Genomic DNA, 17143 nt, shown 5'->3' on the forward strand with positions numbered 1-17143 from the left:
GGAGGCAGTGACCTGCCAAGGCAGGGGCGGGGTGGGGGAGTGTGTTTGTGTGTGGGGGTGTGTGTGTGTGGGGGGGTGGTGTGAGTGGTATGTGAGGAGAAAAAAGGTGGCAGAAAGAGGGGCTGCAGAAGGTAGCTGGAGCCAGATCATGGAGGGGAGTTCAAGCTAAGGAGATGACCGTGATTCTGTGATCCAAGCCCCTGGGGGCAGCACAGTCCCTACCCATGGTTTGTAAATCCATGAATTTGCATGGGCAGCAAGCACTGTCCACCTGACAAAATGTCTTGCACCTGTAGGTCCCGTTTTAAAATAACCCTTTAAAAATATACATAGATGCAGTGCAACTGACATATAAAATACTAAATAGTTCACATCACGATCTTACTTTTTTCCTAAAGATATTAAAAGGGATACAAATACCACAAACGGGCCTGTAACAATGGCATTCTCAGAAAAACTGGGAAAATATTTCTAGAAGAAATGGGCAATCACTGTAAGGTTTTAAGGGTGGCGAAAGGACAAGGTCAGACTTGTTGTAGAGCAACCGAGCAAGCAAAAGTACAGAGATACGTATAGAGTAATTATGGTAGTGAACAGAGAAGGCAAGAAACGAATGAGTGGAAGGGGCAAGCGGGAAAGTGGAGTTCAGCTCTGGATGCTGAAGTGATTAAGTGCCACCAGGACCCACAAGCAACAATTATGGAGTGCTTACTATGTACCACTGGTCCAAATGCTCAACCACCCGGGGAGAAGGCACGGGCGGTGAGGGAACTTGACAGACATCAAATCCCAAGCCAGGGAGCCCATGACAGCCCCAGGTGGTGGGGCACCAGCTCGCACTGAGTCTGAGGGCACGGGGGAGTCCATCCAGCAGCCAGCCCCCCAAGACACTGCTGGCTCCCCCAACGGTGTGGCTCCAAACAAGGTCCCCCAACTGAGGTTTTTTACATTCTGAGAATTCAAGAGAGAGAGAGAGCTCAACAGGAGACATGAGCTCTGGGCCCAACTCCCCGTCTAGCACCAAGGCAAGGAAATGTCTTGCTCTGAGAAACACTCTCCCATCATAAAGGCAGGAATTACCATTTGTTCACCACCGTGTCCCTTGTGCCCAGAACAGTGCCTGGCAGAGGGTAGCCACTTGATAAACAGAAATTAAAGTAACACACGGTCTTTGCAAGCAAGAAGATTTTACACCAGTTGGACAAACCTGTGCTCCAGCTGGAAGTGCTTTGGTACTACATCTGTGTAGTTTGCAAATGTACAGAACCAAGGACATAATTCTATAATCTGATTCTGAGGATGGCCTCGATGTAAAGAGGTCTGAGAAACTCTGCCCTGCAGTCGTGGTGACCTGGAGTGTGGACAAGCCCAGAAGATGGGACCAGGTTTTTCTGCAAATATATCCCAGGATCCACACCCCCACTTACCTTTGGGGTCACCCACTCCTTCCGGTTGGGCGTCTGTGTCTTGACCATACACTTGGTCCAGGCAGTGACATCCCCGGTACAGTAATAGGCATCGCTCTTGAAGACCAGCTGGCCTGAGCATTCCTCGCAGGGAAGGAGGGCACCGAACACCATGCCGTCGGCCACTCGGTCCAAGATCTGAAGCCAGTGAAGAAGAGAAGCAAGTCAAGGAGGAAAGGAGCAGCTACAGGAGAGGACATTTACCAATGTGGGATGAAGAAATTGCACGGACTCCACTCGCTAAAAAAGAAGGGAGGGACTGCCCTGAGGTTCCTAACATTCCCTGGAGAAGGTGGTTTACAGTTGGAGCTTGCATTTTTGTGCTTTATGAGACTTTATCTCCACGCATGAGGGTTCCTGCAGCTCCCCTTTCCCTCGGTGACTTAGAAACAAAGGGAGAACCCAGAACATCCACTGTTTCTGCACCAGAGGAACGGCAGGGCAGGGCCTGCAGGGGAGACAGCCCTCGCAGCAGAGAGGGCTCCTCGGGCCAAAGTTTGTGGCATGAACACACGAGGCAGATGTGCAGTCCACCTCGGTCCTTGAGCGCCTGCCCCTTCCTGTCCCCGCAAGCGGCGACCTCGATGGCAATGCCCATGCAACACGACTATGGAATTTCACTCCCAGTTAATACCAGCAGGTGTTCACCCGGAGGGCCTCCCACACTCCACCGGGACAGTCACCGCGCACGGCCTGGCCGCCCGGCTCGCGGCGCCCGTAACACAAAGGCAGCTCACCGCAGACTCCCCGGAGGGCACTTGTTGCTTGTTGAAGATGAGCAGCTCTTTCAGGTCATTCGTCGAACACGCTTTCTTTAGCTCGTCCTTGATGTTCCAGATCAGGTTGTTCTGGGCCTGTGCACAAGAGCCAGCAGCTGAGAGACCAGCTCTTCTCAAAGAAAGAAACCCAACTGAAGACTCCACCCTGGCTCGCTTCTGCCTCTAGTCACAGCCCCGCGCTCAGCGGAGCTGCCCCGGGGCTGCCGCATCCCCGGCACTGTGCTCCCAGCTCGTGGCCACGGTGTCCGCCTGGGGCGCGGGCGCTCAGGGAAGGTCGAGGCAGGTGGGGAGGCCGCGGCCCAGGCGCCGGGGTCCCGGGAACCAGCCCCTCAGAGACAAGTCCCAGGACACACAGGAACGCGCCCGAAGCACCAGGTTCATCTGCCCCAACACCCGGCCCCTAAGGGAGGAAGGGGCGGCTCCTCAACAGCCTGAAAGCGAGCAGCAGGGGTGATTCCCAAACACCTCCCACCTCCTCAATACTCAGTAGTGCCGAGGAACAGACTTAAGCTCCTCTGAAGATGGAACTTTAAACCTCGGTGGTAATATTCATGCAGTGCCTACTCTGCGTGGGACACTTTTCACGCCATCGCACGCACTCTCACGACCACCTTGGCCAGCAAGGCAGTAGTAGTCTCCCGACGTCGGAGGCGGGGCAGAGAAGAGCGTCCTCCCGTTTGAGGGTGGTGGGCGAGTTACTGACGTCTCAGCCTCAGACCCCACCACCTCGAGTTGTTTAACTCACACACACACACAACACACACACACACACACACAACACACACGCGCGCCCTTTCCCAGCCTCTGTAAGGGCCAATCGATAACATCCTTGCCTGCAGCGCCACGTGCTGGGCCACTGGTGACGGAGATGAGGGAACGCGAGGCAAAAGTCTAAGGGTACAAGGTTAGATCAGAGAAGCAGAACTATCTCATCTGCGCGACCAAGGATGGGAGGCCAGCACAAATGGGTGTGCCGGGGTGGGGACCATGGGCAGCGTTCCTAGCTTGACTTTGTTTTTACCTCTGACAACACTGGAGACGGGGAAGATGGGTACGAAGGGCAAATGCAAAAGAGCACCCCAGCTCCACTGCAGCTGGGGTTGGCACCAAACTGACACGTTTTTTTTTTTTTTGGTGGTATGCGGGCCTCTCACTTTTGAGGCCTCTCCCACTGCAGAGCGCAGGTTGCGGACGCACAGGCTCAGCGGCCATGGCTCGCGGGCCCAGCCGCTCCGCGGCATGTGGGATCCTCCCAGACCGGGGCACGAACCCAGGTCCCCTGCATCGGCAGGCAGACTCTCAACCACTGCGCCACCAGGGAAGCCCTGACACATTTTTAATTGAAGGACAACCAGACCGAATCTGTGATTCTTATCAAGCAGCTGGAACCACACCAGAACTTGCTTCTAATTTTTTACACCACCGGCAAAAACAGAATACTCACGTAAGAGCGCAGCAGAGGGCTCATGGAAATCACGTTCCCAAGAAGCGACTGACTGCTCTCCCCTAGCTTCCCGAACACTCACCTTTTTCTGGTTAACAATTTTTACTTCATTTCGACACACACGTAACCAACACAGTGATGAATTTCTCTGGTCAATGACCACTGACGTAACGGGCAGTTTGCTCCTCTTAATACATGCCTTTTATTTATTTTTTTAACAAGAGATTTTCATTAAAAAACATGGAACTTTATCTCTTCCAGCCATTGTCTGTGGCATCCTTGAATTCAATATGCAGTTTCCAACGTGCTACAGGTCCGGGAGGCACCGTGATGCAGTGTGGCTGAAGCATGACGTGCCCATCCCGGCGTGAGGCTGCCAAGCGGGAAGCGGCAGCTCAGGCAGCTCAGCTCCTGCCGAGCCCGGCTACTGCTGCTCTGGCGCCTAGAGCCCACTGTGCGTGCTTTCACACAAGAACTGTTGTTTGGGGAGGAGGGAAGAAAACCTGGGGGAAAAGCCAGGTTATTTAACAACAGCTATCAAGTTGGGAATTTTTAAAGCTCTCATTAAGCAGGACACACGCACCTCCTTGAACTCTCTCCCCAGAATGAGGAAGAGAGTTGAGACTGAAAGGCGAGAGGAGACGCCCAGCTTGGGACTCACCTTGAGGGCCTTTTCAAGCTTACTCTCCTTGTCTTTTTCTTTTCTAGATTTCTTCTTGGCCACTTCCTCCATTCCATCCACCTCGTCTCCTTTTCTCTTTCTGAAAGAGACAAAGGATGTAAGGGAAAGAACCAGAGCCATTAAAGCCCTGAAAGCCAACAGCTCTGGCGACACAGCATCCTAAGGCCATTCTCATGGGCCTCAGCCAGGCCCTGCCCACTGAGGAGCTTGCCCGCTGCTCAGGCAGTGTCTGTGGCTGACGTCATCCATTTCAGGAAGCACAGCTGCCAGGAGGGGCCAGCGGTCCCTCCAGGGCCTTGGAACAACCCGGCGTGGCACAGATGAGATGGCCTGGAAGGTTCTGGCAGGGACTACGCCAGAGGTAAGACCACCGCTGAAGGCAGGGACTGCAGAAAGACAAAGCACCAGTGCCAGGCGCTGAGCCTTTCAATCTAAGACACAGGGCTGCTCCTGAGGCCAAGAGGCTGTTCTCAGACTGGGGAGGCTGTGCTGCCACTTAAAGCCCAACAAGAAGCGGTGGTCTAGGCGCTGCCAACCAGTCTGCCTCAGCCGGGTCAGCAAACGCTGCAGACCAAGTTCAGCAGCGTCACTCCTGACCTAAGAGAGGGCGCACTGAGGGCCATCAGTAGGCCCTAGAAACAGGGCAGGTCAGCCACGGTGGTTAATACTCACTTTCAGCCATCACACAGGCCTGAGATCAAACCCTTGCATTTTTTCCTCATCCGTAAAAGCAGGGAAAAGAATACCATCTACTCTGTAGGATCGTGGTGATGGTTAAGTGAAATATCCTCTGTAAAAGGCTTAGCGTAGTGCCCGGCACGCCAGAAGTGCTCAACCAGTGCTGGTTGTTACAGCATGAATGTGAGCTTGTTCACTCCTACACCTACACCCCATATCAAAGCACCCTGAGGCTTTTAAAATCTGTGGGTCCGACTTTCCAGTTTTCTTTCACATTCCAGAGCCACGTGTGCGGTGCCATAAACTTGTGCGTTTTGAACTGAAATACTGCATGAAGGCCGCTTGATGATGGGGAGGTGGGGTCACCCCGACCCTACACTGTCCAAGGAGCACAGTGTACACCACAGCCCTGCCACGCCCCCATCGGTGGGCTCGTCACCACAGCAACTAGACTGGGGCCGAGGGGCCAGCAGAGGGAACACAGGAAAGAAGCGCCCACAGGACCAACACAGACCTAGATGTTAGCGCCGTATGAAACCCACACCATTCTGAACTCTCAACCAGGTAGCTTATCGACTGCCCCCCCTCAATCTAAAAATAGTCAAGATTCTCCCAGCGCCATTCGCAAGAGAGACCCAGACGCACGGGGACACATCCACACACGAGGACATCAGGGGGATGTGAAAGTGGGTCCTGCAGGGGTCAGAAGAAAGGTGGTGGTGGATCCAGCTAGGGGAACGCTCAGATGGAGCAGGGGGACGTGGGATTTGCTCTCTGCCCGTCCACAGAGGTCAGATGCGGGACAGGGAATAGACCACCAGGAGCGGCAGGAACACGCACTGCAGGCTCCCAGTCCTTCCCTGGTCTGTGCCCCACTGCCTCAGCTGGGGAAGGGGCGGGGCTCTGCTGCCCCCCACCTTTCTGACGGGCAGCAAGGGGAACACAGGAGTGATATGGACTCTGGGTCTGTGTGAAGCCTCCACCCTGCCGGCCCCTGCACCCACCCTTCACTCTTGACGCCCGGGAGCTGCTTCTTCAGGGCTTCTTTGTCCTCTGCGGTGAGGAGGCTGAAGCCCTTGAGCTGGCTCGCACTGTACTCAGGCCGGAAGCCCAGCTCCTCCCTGTTCTGAACAAAGCAGTTCGGGTGGTACCAGCGGTCGATCATGCCTAGCTGGGGCTTCTCGGGGTCCAGCATCTTCTTGGACAGGCGCACCTGGCCCTGTAGGAGAATCCACATGTGTTACCAAAGACAGACAAGGAAGGATGGTCAAACATCGGGGGACCAGGTCCACACCGAAGGCAATGGGAGGGCTGCTGGGAAGTTTTGGCTCTTTTATGCCACCAAGGGTTGTGTTACCCTCAAGCCTCAGCACCCCATTTAAGAAGGGGTTAAGTCCAACCAGCTACCCACCTACCTAGCTGCCTGGGCAAGTGAGGAAGTAACAGCATTACCCTGAGGATGTTCTGCTGACCTGGTGCAGACATAAGAACAATGCCTGGGTTGCTATACTGCAGGCTCAGGAACCAGTGCAGGCCCCAATTCTAGCAGGACTTTCTGCAATGCCCCCACCCAGACTCTTCAGTCTCTTTACACATATGAAGACCCCCTAAAATGCAGTAATAAACCTATAAGCTAGAATCTAGTCCTGCCATCCTCCCCAGGTTTACAATTCCCAGGCCTGACATTCCGAGTGAGTTTCATGCCTGTGAGCCCAGACTGGAAACCTCGGAACAAGGAGCAGTGACACTACTCCACTTCAGGCCAAGAAACACTCAGCAGGACACAACCTCGGGCATTCCCTTTGGAAGCTTAACTTTTGCCTCAAATTCTTGCGGTTGAAGGTAGACGGAAAAGATCTGGCAATTCCACGTTTTTCCTTTCTAAACACCCACTGGCTCACCTCAATTTCCTATATAACGGCAAGGAGGTAGAAACCTTTCATCGATGCCTTGAATTAATCAACCAGCATGTTTACCTAAGATCAGAGCATCTTGGGTAATGAGGCTAAAGGGCAGAGGCCGACCCCTCCACCTGTGTCCCTGCTACTCAGATAGCCGTCATTCTGCCAGACCAGCTGTCATTCTTCAGGGACCAGAGTTGGTAGGGAAGCGTGGTTAATGAAGTTCCTGATTAAGAGGAAGTAACCTGGAGGCTCATACCAGGGAAGAAACACACTCCTTAAACTTAATCCTACCATAAAACACAGCTTTCCCCCAGCCACCGCAGAGCCCAGGAGAGAGCCCTTGTGTAAATGTTTTTCAAACTCTCCTAGGTCTCCTAAAAGCAGGTGCAGTGACGTACATGGGCTGGACCATGAATAAACAGGGACAGACCTGCCTGGAAGAAAAGTCACTGTCATCTCCTGTCTCTACTAAGATCTTCACTTTGTTTTTTTTTTTTTTTGGTGGTATGCGGGCCTCCCTCTGTTGTGGCCTCTCCCGTTGCGGAGCACAGGCTCCGGACGCGCAGGCCCAGCGGCCATGGCTCACGGGCCCAGCCGCTCCGTGGCATGTGGGATCCTCCCAGACCGGGGCACGAACCCGCGTCCCCTGCATCGGCAGGCGGACTCTCAACCACTGCGCCACCAGGGAAGCCCTTCACTTTATTTTTAACCACTAGTGTTGAGCCAGCACCTAAAGCCCCTATTTTTTCTTTTCTTTTGAGATATCCAATGACATCCAACGCAAGAACTCCAGAAAGTCAGACAGGTGAAGTCCAAAGCTCTCACCTTTTCTATCTAATCCAGAAAGTCAGACAGGTGAAGTCCAAAGCTCTCACCTTTTCTATCTTCTCCATGCAGCCCTTGCACGTGCTTCTGTTGGACTTGGCGTACTCTGCCGCAAAGTCGCCCAGTGTCTTCTCTGTCTTGCTGCCAACTCCATCTTGGCCTTTGCCTGAAGCATGAAACACAGCCACGCTCATTTCAGCAGTCTCCGCGCAGCTCCAAGGAGCCCCTGTCCTCCTCCTCTACCTCTTGGGATTCCTCTACCAGGACACCTTGTGTTCTGGGTGACCACGGCTGGTCCATCTCATCTACACTTGTTTCTAACCATTGTGGTTGGTTAACAGAGCTTCTTTTCTGGCAATAAAATAAAAAAATTTCTCAGACAGCCTCCTGGAAACAGCACAATGTTAGCTGGTGGTGGTCTCACTGTCCCCCTCTCTCCATTTCCTCTGCAGCCCCTTCTTCACTTTGGAAAGAACTTAAGTGCTTACTATGAAAACCTTGTACCATACTAAATTCCAACACTGCCTGCTAATTTCCATTACACTTTCATTTATCAAAGTTGAGTGTTGAGTTAAAGGGAGTATTTTGACATAGGAGCAGATAAAAGTATATGTAAGAATTAAATATGTGGAGCTACAAGGATATATTGTACAACACGGGGAATATAACCAATATTTTATAAATATAAACGTAATATATTACACGAGTCACTCTATTGTACACCTGTAATTTATATACTATTGTACATCAACTATACTTCAATAAAGAAAACAAAAACAAGAGAGCTGACAAACAACAACAACAAAACCTCCATAATCAAGAGAGAAAAAAAAAGTAAATATGTGGTAAGGTGGCATTCCTAATTAGCTGGAAAGATTGAATCATTCAATAAAGAATCCTGGGGAAAAATGGCCAACCATTTGGGACAAAAACTAGATTCTTTTCTTATATAAAAATAAACTCCAAGACTGAATGTTTCTCTCCTAAGATCAGGAATAAAGCAAGGCTGTCTTCTCTTACCACAGACAACACTGTACTGGAGGCTCTAATACGTGCAGTAGGCAAGAAAAAGAAACAAAATGTGTAAGTGTAGAAAAGAACAAGTAAAGCCATCTCTATTTGTAGATGACATGATTGTAACTGGGATTAGTCTTAAGAATCTACAAAAAAGCTACTAGTACTATTAAGTGAATTTAGCAAATTTGCAGAGCACAAGGCCAATATAAAACATCTCTATACATTAGCAATAAACATACTGGAAAAAGAAATTAAAGCACACTACTATTTAAACAGCATTAAAATACACAGAATACTTAGAGATAAATTTAATAAGACAATAAGACATACAAGATCTCTCTCTACACTGAATCTATAAGATTTTGCTGAAATTAAAGAAGAAGTGACTATCATGTTTATGGACCGAAAGACTCAATTTACTAAGATGTCAATAATAATCTCCAATTTGATCTACAGATTTGATGCAATGCCAATCAAAATCCTAGCAAGCTTTTCTGAGGGAGAAATTGACAAGTTTACCATAAAATTTGTAAGGAGATGACAAAGGACCTAGAAAGGTCAAAATACTATTGAAAAAGAACAAATTTAGAGGAATTACACTACGAGACTTCACGACTTACTCTAAGGTTACAATCATTAAGACAGTCGAGTAGCATAAATCAATGGAACCAAACAGAGACCAGATACAGACCTATCATCAACTGATTTTGATAAGGAAGCCAAAGTCTTTTCAACAAATCGTGCTGGAACAAAATAATAGCCACATGGAAAAAAAAAACAAAAAACGTGTACCTCACACCTAACACAAAAGTTAATTTAAGATAAATAAAATTAAATAATTTAAGATAAGCTAAAACTACAAAACTCCCAGAAGTTCTGGAGCATATCATTCAATGGCCTTAAAGAGTAGGCAAAGATTTCTTAGGAGACAGAAATTACTACCCCAAAAAGGAGAAAAAAACCCACAGAAAACCAACAAATTGGACTTCATCAAAATGAAAAACTTGCTCTTCAGAAAATGTCAGTAGGGCTTCCCTGGTGGCGCAGTGGTTAAGAATCCGCCTACCAATGCAGGGGACACGGGTTCAAGCCCCGGTCTGCGAAGATCCCACATGCCGCAGAGCTACTAAGCCCATGCGCCACAACTACTGAGCCTGTGCTCTAGAGCCCGAGAGCCTCAACTACTGAAGCCTGCGCGCCTAGAGCCCGTGCTCCGCAACAAGAGAAGCCACTGCAATGAGAAGCCTGCGCACCGCGATGAAGAGTAGCCCCCGCTCGCCGCAACTAGAGAAAGCCCGTGTGCAGCAACAAAGACCCAATGCAGCCAAAAATAAATAAATTAAATAAATAAATTTTTTAAAAAGTCAGTAAATAAATGAAAAGACAAACCTCTGACTGGGAGAAGGTATGTGCATTATTTATATCTAATAGAGGACACGCACCTAGAATATTCTAAGAACACTTACAACTCAATAATAAAGACATGCAAATTAAAACCATGATATCACTACACACTTATTGGAATGGCTAATATCAAAAAGAGTGACCATGCCAAATGCTGATGAGGGTGTGGAGGAACTCTCAAACAGTGCTGGTGGCAATGTAAAATGGTACAACCGCTTTGGAAAACAGTTTGGCACTTTCTTTAAAAAGCTGGACGTACATCTAATGTATGATCTACCACTCCATTCCCAGGTATATACCCAAGAGAATTGAGAGCACATGTACGTACAGAGCTTGTACACAAGTGTTCGTAGCAGCCGTATTTGTAATGGCCCCAATCTGTCAACAACTTAAAAGTTACCAACAGGAGAATGGATAAACCAAGTGTGATATACTCAAAAGACTACTCCTCAGTAATAAAAAAAGAACTGATGACACATGAGACAACCTGGATACGTCTCACAGACGTTACGCTGAGCGAAAGCAGCTTTCGAGAAAACGATACTATTCCTTTTTCCCTGAAACTCTAAATCACATAAAATTAATCCAAAGGGGTAGAAATCAGAACAGTGGTTACCTTGCTGAGGGGGAGGATGACTCGGAAAGGGCATAAGGGACCTTTCTGGGGGTGGCGGGTACAGAAATTTGATGGGGTGAATATTAGACGTGTGTATGCATTTGTCAAAACTCACTGAACTGTACACGTAAAGTTTGTGCATATAAATGTATGTACATTATTTTTAAAATTCCGGATGAAAGATTTCAAAATACCAAAAACAGATACTTTATTCAACAGATATGACAAGAACATTTAGTCAAAGATGAAGCTTCAATATGATGAAACAGAAAATAACCTATCTAAAAGAAAAATGTCAAACCAGGAAAAATATTTGCAAAACATGAGACCAAGAATTAGTATCTTTTGTACTTCACTAAGGAAAAGAAAAATACCCTAAGAGAAAAATGAGGAAAAGACACACACAACTATTAAAGTAACACAAATGACTGATCAACACATGACAAAATGTTCCATGTCACTAGGAGCAAAATGAAAAGGAATGAAAATACTTAGGACGGTGTGGAAGTGGAGAAATAAATGGGTACATCTCATACTGTTGGTACAAGTGGAACTGATACAACCTTTCTGAAAGGCAAGTTGGCACACACGCAGAAGGCCTTCAAATACTTCATCTCTTTCAGCAGTATTTCCTCCTCTTGGAATTAAAGAAAAAATTGGACAGGTGCCCAGGATATATCAGAAATCTGCGGCAGCTCTATGTGTAATAGAGCCAAATGGTTTAAAGTCTAGTTTCAAAAGCAAGAGAGTCTGGACTTGAATCTCAGCTCGAGCAGTTACCACCAGCGTAACCTTGGGCCACTCACCTAACCTCTAGGTGTCTCAGCTCCTCAACTGGAAAAACTGGTAAAGGGCTGGGGCAAGGATTCAATGAAATTAATATATATCATATACTTGAATGATGCACAAAATTTAGCAAGACCTCAAGAAATGAATACTACGTACCTTTAACAATAATGATGGAAATCTGTAACTTTTAACATGAAGAGTAAATATTAAGCTGTAAAATGCAATAGGTAAGTACAGGGAAATACAAATCAAGATCACCATGAAATACCACTTCAAATCATTAGGAAGAGTATTACTGAAAAAAAAAAAAAAAAAAAAAAAAAAAAAAAAAAAATCCTGAAAAACCAACCTCCCCTCCCCTCCTGCCAAAATCCAGAAAATAAAAGTGTTGATACGGATGTGGAGAAATCAGAACCCCATGTATTGCTGGTGGGGATGTATAATCCCGCAGCTGCTGTGGCAAACAGTACTGCAGTTTACACAAAAAACTGAATATAGAATAACCATACGATCCAGCAATTCCACTTCTGGGTATATACATAAGAGGACGGAAAGCAGGGTCTGGAACAGATATTTGCATACCAATGTTCACCAATCACCAAAAGGCAGAAACAACGCACGTGTCCATCAATGAATGAATGGATAAACAAAATCTGGTATAGCCATGTAACAGAATATTATTCAGCCTTAAAAGGGAAGGAAGTTCTGACACACGCCACGTGAATGAACCCTGAAGACATTATGCGGAGTGAAATAAGTCAGACACAAATGGACAAATATAGTATAAGCCAAACACAAAAGGACAAATACTGTATGATTCCACCCATATGAGGTACTTAGAAGTAGTCAAATTCATAGAGACAGAAATAAGAGTGGCTGTCAGAGACTGGGGGGAGGTAAATGAGGAATTACTGTTTAATGGGTATGGAGTATTAGTCTGGGAAGACGGCAAAGTTTTGGAGATGAATGGTGGTGATGACTGCATAACAATGTGAATGCACTTAACACCACTGAAACGTACACTTAAAAATGGTTAAGATGGTAAATATTGTGTTATGTATACTTTATCACAAGAAAAGGTGACTGAACATTAAAAAAAGTTAATACCTAAGGTAGAATCCCACTTCTGTAGGAATGAAAACACACAAACACACACACATCAATATTTGAATAGAAAATAATTTTCTAATAAGAGACCCGCAACATTAATGATAGTTCTCTCTGAATTACAGGATCTGGGACGATTTAACTTTTTGTTCTCATCAACAGCCTGGAGTCACAACAACAGGTTAAACTGGGTCAGTTCACAGCAAGGCAGAGAAATGAGAATTCAGTCTCAGGAGATCTCCTTCAAAAGGGGACAAAAAAAAAAAAAAAAAAAAAAAAAACCAAAAACTGTTTAAAATTTAAAGGCATCTCAGCAAGTTTGCGGATGCTGACAAACTGACCAAGGCTTATACGGAGAGGCAGAGGACCCAGAATAGCCAATACAATATTGAAGAGGAACAAAGTCAGGGGACTGACACTGCCTGACCTCAAGACTTGCTATAAAGCTATATAATCAAGACAGTGTGGTACTGGTGAAATACACAAATTGATAAATATGCCAGAATACAGCCCAGGAGTACACCCACACAGATACAATCAACTGATGTTTGAGGAGCAAAGGCAACACAGTGGAGAACAGCCTTTTCAACAAGTGGTGCGGGGACAACCGGGCACCCGCATGCAAAAAAGTTTAATCTAGACAACAGATTAAACCCGTCGCAAATATTAACTCAAAATGGATCACAGACTTAAATAAAACACAAAACTATAAAACTCCTAGACGATAACACAGGAGAAAATCTAGATGACCTTGGGTATGGTGATGACTTTTTAGATACAATACCAGACCTAGTACATGAAAGAAATAATTGAGAAGCTAGACTTCATTAAAATCAAAAATGTCTACTCTGTGAAAGACAGTGCCAAGAGAATAAAAACGACAAGCCACAGACCGGGAGAAAATACTTGCAAAAGACACACCTGATCAGGGACTGTTGTCCAAACTATATGAGGAACTCAATAAAACAAACCTGATTAAAATTGGGGTATAATATCTGAACAGACCCTTTACCGAAGAACATATACAGATGGCAAACAGACATGTGAAAAGATGCTCAACATCTTATGGTACTAAGGAACTGCAAATTAAAATGAGATACCACTACAAACATTTTAGATTGCCAAAATCCAAAACATTGGTAAAAAATGCTGGTAAGAACGTGGAGTAACAGGAACTCTCATTCACTGCTGGTGGTGATGTAAATGGTGTGGCCACTTTAGAAGACAGCTCGCAGTCTAAACATACTCTTACCATACAATCCAGCAATTGTGTGCCCTGGTATTTACCCAAATGAGTTGAAAACTTAGGTCCACCCAAAACCCTGCACATGGATGTGTATAGTAGTTTTATTCATAAGTGCCAAAACTTGGAAGCACCCACGGTGTCCTTAAATAGGTGAATGGATAAACTGTGGTACCTCCTGACAATGGAATATTATTCAGTGCCCAAAAGAAGTAAGTTATTGAGCTGTGAAAAGATATGCAGGAACCTTAAATGCATTATTATGAAATGAAATAAGCCAATTTGAAAAGGTTGCATACTGTTTGATTCTAACTATGTGACATTCTAGAAAAGATGAAACTATGGAGATAGGAAAAAATGTCAGTGGTTGGGAGAGGGAGGGATTAACAGGTGGAACACAGAGGAATTTTATAAGGGAGTGGGAATACTCTGTACGATGTCATAATGATTGATATATGTCATTATACATTTGCCCAAACCCATATAAGATGTACAACACCACGAGTGATGACTAATAAAAACTATGGACTTTGGGTGATGATGTATCAGTGTAGGTTCAGTGACTGTAACAAATGGACCATCTGCTGGGGGATGTTGATGGTGGCGGAGGTCATGCCTCTGCGGGAACATGGAACTCTCCATACTTTCTGCTTCATTTTGCTGTGAACCTAAAGCTACTCTAAAAACAAGGTCTATTAAAGACAACAACCGCAACAAATGTAAAGACTACATTTCAAGCATCTGGAGAAATAATATCCTGCACCAAACAGAACACTGGGTCACTGAGGCGCTGCTGAAATAACAGAGGGGTAAGCTGAAGGACCTTTTCTTTGCTCCCACAGAAAAGCTCCCCCTCCCCCCGACAACCCAGGAAGCTTCCGGGGTTGGGGCGACCCCCGCACCTCCCCGGTGTGCACGCACCCGTCACTCCTCCAGCCTCGGCCGTCTTCTTGACCTTCTGCTGGTCATCCCAGCGGAGCTCGGAGAACCCATCCACCTCAACGTCAGGGTGCCGTATGGAGTGGCCGACCTTCCAGAAGCAGGAGAAGTGGTACCAGTGCGGGACTTTCCCATCGAACATGGGCGACTAGAAGGGCGGAACCAGAGGAGGAAAAGAGCAGTGAGCCTCAGGCCCGGCCCTCAGCACCTGGCATCCTAGCCCCCGTTTGCTTACCTGTAAACCAAGGGCAGCCTCCTCTCCACTCCCCGACGTCGCAGGGGAAAAGCTGCAAACGGATGGGCAATCTGCACCCATCCCTCAGCTATGAAAGCTGCCGTGCCTGCTGCCGAGCCCGCCCTGGGGACAGGGACCAGGACATCCCTCGGGACTGACCGGCGTTTCGGCTAAGAGTTCAGCGTACTGTTACCAAAGTCGCCGCCACGCTTCAGTCACAGGCTCAGCCCAGGGCTCAGTGAGGGCACAGGAGACGCAAGTCCTGCGTCCCGCACGCCCACACACGGAGAGGCGCCACCGCCAGGCCCAAAGGGCTCTGTGCACTTAGAACAATGTGGAACAAGTCCCAGCTCGGCGCCAGGCCGAGCAAATGTGTCAGAGAAGTGTCACACCGGCAGCGAGCCACGCAGATGTGCGTGGGTTGAAGGACTTCTATGAGGGAGAGTGAAAGGGACGGGGGGTGGGGGGGGTGTCACCTCACCTCCCAGCAGCTGCGAGGTCCCTCCTCCCCCTCACCAGCCACCAGGGGACACCCTGCAGTTGCCTCTGCGGAAACAGCACCCTTATTTCACAGTTGCGTGGGGGTGGGGGTGGGGGTGAGACAGGCAGCAAGTGACTCGACCTCAACTTGAAACAGTGACCACGGTTCTTTCCACTACACTGCTCGGCAGGAAGAGGTACTTAAAAATATACAAACCGTCTGACTGAAGCAAGAGAGGCCCCAAACATCTGCTTTGATAGAACATAAATCTAAATGTCAAGCAGATGGCATAAAACAGCATTAAAAATAAATACCATGCAGAACTTTCAGGATGGAGTCGTGCGGACAGGGGAAGTACTCTGAAAAAGCAGTGACAAGATCTCCCAACTGGCCCTCTCCTACTCCGTAAGCAGCCTCTCTCTGGATTTAATATACGGTATTAAATAAAGTGTAGGGTTAATAAGGCTGGGGCACAGGACTCTTCAGCATCAAGCAGCTTGGGTTTACGGTAGCATCGGCTGTTCCCTGGGCCCAGAATGTGCCCCAGCCCTACCTGGGGCGAACGGCACTTCCTCAGGTCCCATAACACCCCTTCCCATGGCCCCCAGAGTCAAGATCCATTTGGGTTATTATTTGATCAATGTCTGTGTCCCGCGCCGGCTTAGAAGCTCCCAGAGAGGCACGATGCCTGTCTTGCCAGCAACCGGCCACGCCGCTCACGGAGGGCAATCACACAGTGCCTGGGGGTGCCCCGAGTCCGGAGGGAAGAGGGAAGAAAGGTGGGATGGAGGAACTCCTGCCGTGGAAAAGACGCTCCCTCCAACCCTAAGACAGCCCGCCCCCCCAACCAGACGACAAATGGCATTTCAGAGAGTAGACTTGTGCCCTGGCTCTCAAACTTTCACCAAGGCAGCCGACACCTCGTTAAGCATCTGGACATCTTGTTACAACATCTGTGGTGGCCTCGACCTGGGTCTTCCTGCCCTGGGACCCCTGTCTAAGCCTGCTCTAAGAGCAAAGGGGGGCACGTGGCTCAGTGGCTTTGCCCCCCCACTGGAACTCATGGCTGTGGCATTTCTTCCTGGCTCTGCTGGGGCCTGACACTTGCCCCTTAAACTTCGGTCTGGGTGCCACGCCCCTAACCACTGGCGCACTGCCAGGCACCAGAGAGGAGGCCTGCACAAGGGTGTACTCACAGCACAGGCTTGGGGGACTGTTAGGGCTCCCGTCCTCCCCCCAAAGAGGAAAGACCCCTTAACCAAGGCAAGGCTTTACTTTAGAACTTAGGACTGAGAAAGATACAGCCGGAAGGGAACTGGACCAAGGGCACAAGACTACTGGCTCCACTCAGCAGCTACCAGGCTCGAGCAAGCAGCAGAATCCTTGGCTGTATACTCAGCAAACATGAGTGCTTACCACACACCGGGGTCCTCACCTAGCCACTCTCCGTCTGTTTCCAGAGAAACGGGCCATGAAAGGAGGCCATACCACGGCCACCCTACCCCGCAGAGAGCGGAATGACCACTACCACGAA

The 17143-nt window shown here is 48.1% G+C and overlaps 1 protein-coding gene across 1 annotated transcript in view; it reads right to left on the minus strand.

Annotated features, from left to right (window-relative positions):
- The window catches only part of PARP1 (poly(ADP-ribose) polymerase 1), a 58456-nt gene that overhangs the window by 30098 nt on the left and 11215 nt on the right, over positions 1 to 17143 (minus strand). The window contains exons 3-7 of the mRNA XM_024130640.3: positions 7829 to 7953; positions 6054 to 6268; positions 4351 to 4450; positions 2204 to 2320; positions 1428 to 1604 (exon numbers count right to left, since the gene is read on the minus strand). Coding sequence (XP_023986408.1) covers positions 1428 to 1604; positions 2204 to 2320; positions 4351 to 4450; positions 6054 to 6268; positions 7829 to 7953 — 734 coding nt within the window. The remainder of the gene's footprint in view (positions 1 to 1427; positions 1605 to 2203; positions 2321 to 4350; positions 4451 to 6053; positions 6269 to 7828; positions 7954 to 17143) is intronic.

This window comes from Physeter macrocephalus, chromosome 4 (assembly GCF_002837175.3).
Source record: "Physeter macrocephalus isolate SW-GA chromosome 4, ASM283717v5, whole genome shotgun sequence".
In the NCBI taxonomy this organism is placed as follows: domain Eukaryota; kingdom Metazoa; phylum Chordata; class Mammalia; order Artiodactyla; family Physeteridae; genus Physeter; species Physeter macrocephalus.